Source organism: Rhea americana, unplaced genomic scaffold, assembly GCF_003343005.1.
Source record: "Rhea americana isolate MKP2758 unplaced genomic scaffold, rheAme1 scaffold_51, whole genome shotgun sequence".
NCBI classification, from domain to species: Eukaryota; Metazoa; Chordata; class Aves; order Rheiformes; family Rheidae; genus Rhea; species Rhea americana.
Genome location: NW_028186657.1, coordinates 1,474,940 through 1,481,677, shown reverse-complemented (window position 1 = coordinate 1,481,677; position 6,738 = coordinate 1,474,940). Strand labels below are relative to the sequence as shown.

The window sequence follows — 6,738 nt, the reverse complement described above, 5'->3', positions numbered from 1 at the left end:
AACTTTTTTTTTAATGCCTGAGATTTTGTTATTTCTGGGCTAAACAGAGCAAATCTTCTTATTTCTTCAGAGGTTCTGAGGTGTGTTTGAGAACATCTTTGTGCTCATCAAGAAACTTCTTTTAGAGTGTTCCCCCCCTCGAGCTTTTCCCCCTCCCCACCATGCTTCGGATTCATTCATTTGTTCTCCCATAARTTGCATCTTCTGTTTAGAATTTGCCTTTCCAGTGTTTGAAACCAGAAGATTTGACCCTGGATTCTTCTGAAGTGGCTTCTCAGTTGCAGTCATTCGTTTCTGCATTTGGTATTTTCTTAGTTCTAGGCATCTGTCCAGAACATAGTGTAGTAACCTTGACTCCATCCAAATTCAACTAGTTTCTCTACAGAGATTACAAAATAAAAGCTAAAGTACAAAATGGAAGACAGGATACAAAGAAGCTAGTCATGATTTGGAGGTCTCAAAATTCTTCTGGGAAAGAATGAAGTGGGAGGACTGAAGAACGTAGTTTTAACACATGAGAAAAAGCAACTGACTGTACAGCAGCAAAATGTACTACGTAAATCACTGACAAATACAAATAATCTCTTGTTAACCTTTCTCATCAACTTTCAATATTATTTTGCATAGCAGTGAAACCTGCAAGACAACTGAGTTTTGAAGGGGTCACATGTAGTCATGTGAAATACAATAAAAGGAGATTCCATTATTAAAATGACCTGCTTTAATAGCCTGGATCTGGTATACAGTATAGCAGCAATATTAAATAACTTATTTTGGTCAAATCAGAGGAAAAGAAGGATTGTTAGGCTGAAACTGCCTTGTCTTATATCTTGAAAAATAGAATAAAAGATGGACAGTGTATTTTCCTGATTTAAAGCTTAGGGAAATACATCTGAGAAGTATATCCATCTCTGACAGAGTAGTTGATTGATGGTGGATGATGGTAGATGGTGGGAAGAACCTGAGTAAAAGCTGATGTTATAATTTCCCCCTGTGATTTATAGTTTTTGGGTTGCATTTATAAACTAAAAAAAGTATCTTTTGTTGGATGACTCTTTAGCAGAAAGAGTGATCAACTGTTCATTTTTCTTTCAGTGCTGCTATCTGATTTTAGTCTTATGTTCAGTTTTAAATTTCTCTGGAAGAGGCTGATGCTATCAAATTGAGATCCTTGTTTTACAAAACTTAGAGCTTATCTATGGCTAAAGGTTTTGGCTCGTGTGGTGATGGATTAAGTTGTCAGCCCCACTTTTCTGCCTGAGGCTATTGCATCTTGAGCAGGRATGGCTAAGTGGCATATATTATTGCTCAGGAATAGTCAAGTTTTCAGTCCAGCACCTTAACTTAAACTGACTGTCAAGAATGGATGGGACCTATTATCTATGAAAGTACTACTTACAGTTTCAGGGAAAAGTAGTGATTTGGCAGTGGAAAGGTTAATGCATCTTTACTGAGAACTTAAAATGAACAGAAGTCTCCAGAGTCTAGCACTGCTTATTGCTCAACATCTCAAGTGTAGAGGGTGGATTTGGTACAGTTTTGAAGCCAATTCTGCAAAGATTGAGTGTCTACAATCTTAAGTTGAAGTTCAAGTCATTGAATGCATGATATAGCAATAACTTCACAAAACTGCAGGGGGAAGCAGATAACTGCTAATTGATGTCTTACAATAGAGTTCATATTTGAAGATGGAAAATATACTCCTTACCTATTTAAATTCCTTGTTTCTGTGTACTTTTTGAGCCACAGTAGGTTTAAATGACTGCTATTTGACCATACAGAAGGGCATATAAGATGCAGACGTGCATTGCCACGCTGTAGGAATAGACTTGGAGAGAAGAGAGCACATTTTCTGCTCTTGATAATACTGGAGCCAAGAACAGTTCCCTAGCAAAGTTAAATCAGTTGATCAAATAAAATACGTAAGAGCAGCCAGAAGAAGCGTTGTTGGAAGCCTTGCAAGCTGTGATAGTGTTTGTCCTCCAGCTCCTACCATCTATATTTAAAGATACAAATTCCAACACTTTTATTATATTGGTTACTTCCAAAATAAACGGTTAAAATTTATAGGTTACTTTAATAGTAGAACAAACCTCATTTTAATGCTTTTTCTTTTTAACCTTGAGCTTTTTGGCAGAGAAGCAGAGGTTGATGACTGTTTGACTTTTTTTTTTTCTTGAGTTGCTTTACTTCATTGACAGAAGACCAAGCTGTCCTTTTTCATCTCCTCAGATCACTTGCTAATCTTCGTCACCTCTTGCAAGCCAGACAAGTTTATGTTAAGATTCGAATTTCTTCAGAATGTGGATGACTGTAATTCAGTATCCAAATCTATGAACCTTTCTAAATCAGATTTCTTTAAGAATCATAGTACTAGCTAAATGAAGTTATTTCTGCTAAACTAAACAAACAAAAAAAACCCCTTATGCATTAAAAGCAAATGCCTGCCACTTGGAATTTGTCATCTTAAGAAACTTTGCAAAAAAAAAAAAAAGACGTTTAGGTTTTGCTCATTTTGGATAGCAGAAAACCATTATGCAGTGTAAGCTGGGGAGATTATACCTGACCCAGTGCTCATATATGAACAGCCTGAGGGAACACAGTAGGTCAAAATATTTTTTCCTTAGGCAGAGCATTCTAGGAGTTCAGTCTGACCTACTTCCCTCACTGAGGAATGGCTAGCATGCCCTGCAGCTACTTACATCTTTTTCTGAAAAATGAGCGGGTGGAGACACTGAAATGACATTGTGCAAAATTTGTCCCAAGGACAAGTCACTTGCAATTTTTTCACTCTGGGCTGATACAATCATAGTAAATTGATGACCAGTCAATTTGCAGTTGGTCATCTAAGCTGCAAGTCCAGCATACTGGATAAGGACATTGTCTTCTAATAGTGCTTTATTCTATTTAACCCTTAATTTGAACAGAAAATGGATTCTAACAGTGTCTGCATGTGGATGCAGGGGATGGTCCAACAGTCCTTTCAGAAAAAATGTAAATTAATCCAAAATAGTTGACTTCCYCTGCTTTTGTATCAGGACTTACGTAGTAAAGAAATGCATGTACGTGCAAGAATAAATTATGTGTTTATTTCACATATATGTAAGGCCAGAGCACTTAGGACATGAACTTCTAACGCATGCTTTGGTATTCTGTGGGACAACGAGGGGAATTTGCTTTTGGAGTACTCTGCTGCTCTGTATTGCTAGTGGATGATCTTCCAGATACAAAATCAGGATATGCATGAGATGCTTTATAGACTTCATCTATTTAAAAAGTACTGCCAAAACTAGTACAGTCTGGATGTTAAGGGATAGCCTGAAACCCATAATACAGGCATGTCTTGAACACRTTTGGCAAGTTAAAACAAATTCTTGTTTTGAACCCAGACTGCATTGCTTGCATAGCTGTTTTCCAGAGTTGAGTAAGATGCAAAGCTGTATAAGGTGTCCTTAACAATGCTTCTGGTTTCTGAAACATGTGTAGACAACACCTCTTCTGGTCAAATATTCAGAATGACAGCGGGACTGTTGCTGACATTTGTATATCTTTAACAGTTGTGTGAATAGTAGTCTTCTGTCCTTCCAGTTTGTAAAGCTTGAATTGCAGGCAAGAGGACATATTAAAGAACAGGCTTAGCAGGGAGGAGAGTTGTATGAATTGCCAGTCTTCAAGTACAAGAGCCCCTAAACTCTCAATTGCTCAGAACTTCCATCTCTGTGTTTTTTACAATAAACGAGGCTGAACAGCTGCCTTGGTCTATCATCTGGGCTGAGTTCTGCATATCTGAGGACGTGCAATTTTGTTTTATTGATTTATTTTATTGTTTTAATTTTTTAAATGTAAAGCCTATTTTCCCAAAGCATTCTCACTTCAAAACACTGTTTTTATATTAGTAATTAATGCTCGATGGGAGTAAGCATATAATCTTTTGTGATGTTTTTAATAAAATGAAACCAAATGATAATCCAGGTTCCAGTGTTCCTTGATTTTACTGTTTGAGTCAGGAACACTCCAATCATGCCATAGTTCTCACTTCCTAGAAGAACAATCTTTTCTTTTGTATATATTTTGCAGACAACTCTACCCTATGCAATAGGGAATCAGTTAATGGCACTTAAAAGCCATTTCTAAATAGGTCACGAGCGATGAAGTCAGAGGTGGTGTTATGAGCACGTCTTACGTTTTGAGGGTCGTCTATGTAGATCTTCTGTGTTTTCTGGAAGAGTCATCTCACAAACCTGTTCTGTGCTGAAATCTGACTTTATTCACTGCAATAAGACTGACTTCTGTTGTACTTCTACTCTCTATGCATTAAAGATGTTTAAATTTTTTTTTCCTGTGGAGTGACAAGTGGGGGTGAGGCAGTGACCCAGTTCCAAAGTTTAGGTGCAGTTTTCAAATGTAGTTATGTACTCCATGTATGAGCAGCCAAATACCACATATATGCAAATAATTTGTCTGAATTTTAATATAGCTTGTCTCTTAAGTGCTCAGATTTGTTTTTGTGCTCATGTTTAGACAGCACTACCTGGTTTATGTACATTGAAGGAAATGATTGTTGAACTTGTGATGGTTTGTCAGTCCATCTGGGAGGAACCCAACTGTTAAATGGTGGTGTATGTTTTGTCYGCAATATTTTGTTTTTTTTTTAATGTGAGGAGCCATGTGAGGAGCAATGAGTATTAAGAAGTATATTTAACAGGTGATAAGAAAATTTTATTGACCTAAGAACATATCCAAAGTATCAGATGAGATTTTACTGGGTAGTTTTGTATGTGACAACTGAATGCCATTCCCCTGAGCTTAGTTTTCAGCACACTGTGGTTTCTTATTACTAAGGTGGTAACAGTGGTTGGTGAATTACTTTACAAAAGCAATAAGAGCAAGAGGAGAGAACCTCTGATTTTGTATTGTTTGTCAGCTAGTTGGCATAGCTGTGAGATGGTGCAGTGCTCTACAAAGAGTACTATATTTAGCTGTTTCCAAGGAGATGTTCTGTGCGATATTGATAATTGCATTAATCCTTGATTTACACAATCTGCAGGAAAGGAAACTGCTCCTTTCCTTACTGTTGGCTTTTTAATTGCTCAATGATCTACAATATACAGACGCTTTGATTTTTGTCCCTTTTTTTTTTTCCTTTTTAAGTCCTTTTGTGTGCATGTGTTTTGGGGCAAAATGAGTGGTCAAGTGATCATTTTCTACAATAGAAATGATTCAGGAACATGAATGTTGCTTCTTACTGATGCTGTCTTACCTATACTTCTTTGATTTTGTTTGAGGTATGTCTGCATGTGAAAGACTTCCTTTGTAAATAGGTTGAAGAGGTTGCTTGATGACATCCTGTATTTTCAGTGTCAGAGGCTGAGAGCATTCATGTCAACTTAGCTTGTGCCAAGAGTACTGTTCAGTTATTCATGGTTGAAAAGACATCTCGCTCTGTGTGCAATTTTCACTAGCTAATAGAACAATTTTCCTGCCTCTGGGTTTGATGGTTTAGTCATCAGTGAGCAATGCTAAGTGTTACAGCAAGGAGAAAAACGAGCTTACTAATGAGACAAAAATACGTGTTTGTGCTTTCAACTTCAGTCACTCAAAGCCTGATAACCATGTTACTTATTGGGGAACAGAGGGGGGCATTCTATGTACCAGTCACTTTTTACATAGGAAACCTTCTAGGGCAGTATTACCTGTGGATGTGTTTCTAATGAAGTAAGCACATTGTACATATCTGAAGCTGAATATAAACTTCTGGGGTGGAATCACTTCAAACAAAACTTTTGAGGCTTCACATCTAAAATATATTCTATATAGTTGATGTGTACTGATTGATTTAAGTGGATTTAGAAAGGAAATAAGTCTCAGACTGCTTAAAAAAACTATCAAAGTTTAAACCATGTAGTTCACTATGAATGTTCTTTGTGCTACTGTTGTCCATGAAGTGGAGCTTCAAATGTCTTGCCAGTATCTTCTAGTGTTTTATGAATCTGTAAGGCATATCATATCACAGTGACCGCAAGCAAGTGATTGTGGTTCTAAATAAATTCTTCAGGTTATATTTGATTCTGATTTCCATTCATAGTTTATGCAGAACTGCAGCTGACCTACTTGTTCATTTCAGTTAAATACTTTGAGACATTGTCTTTTCTTTTGCAGAAAAGAAGAAAGGAGAGCACAACCCTGAAGGAGAAAGGAAATGAGCAGTTCAAGAAAGGAGGTGGGTTGATAATATTCTAATTTCATGTAGATAAATCAGATAAACTTCACTTAATACTTAGTCATCATTGTGATGTTGTAGAAAACCCATAGGAAGATCTATCTTTTATCTTCTATATTGTTTCCATCCAGTTCTCTGGAACAAAAGGAGATAGCAGCATGCCTATGTCTAAAGAGTTAAGTTTAGATATCAGCAGACTTGGATTCCTAAAACAGGATTCTCATGAAAGTTAAGTACTTAAATCCAAAAACGTGATACAGGATTGACTGCCTTCCAAGTGTCAGTATTTCTTTTACTAATCCAAATGGGCTTTTGCTAGGCTCTGAGTTCTTTAATGCACATGCTTAGAAACTTAGATTCATGCTCCCCTCAGGCAGTAGGGCTGAAAACAGCCAATTTCCACTTCCCAGTGTACCTTGGAAGTATACCTTGATCACTAGATAGTGGCCTTCCTGTTGAATTTTTTTTTTCACCCTGCCCCTCCTTCTTTGGTCCCTGGTGAGGAAGAGAGTGCTCTT

The 6,738-nt window shown here is 37.1% G+C and overlaps 1 protein-coding gene across 3 annotated transcripts in view; it reads left to right on the top strand.

Annotated features, from left to right (window-relative positions):
- TTC1 (tetratricopeptide repeat domain 1) overlaps positions 1 to 6,738 on the top strand; it is a 35,487-nt gene that overhangs the window by 6,677 nt on the left and 22,072 nt on the right. For all 3 annotated transcript variants that reach the window (XM_085317881.1, XM_085317882.1, XM_085317883.1), the window contains exon 3: positions 6,160 to 6,220. In XM_085317881.1, the coding sequence (XP_085174007.1) occupies positions 6,160 to 6,220 (61 nt within the window). The remainder of the gene's footprint in view (positions 1 to 6,159; positions 6,221 to 6,738) is intronic.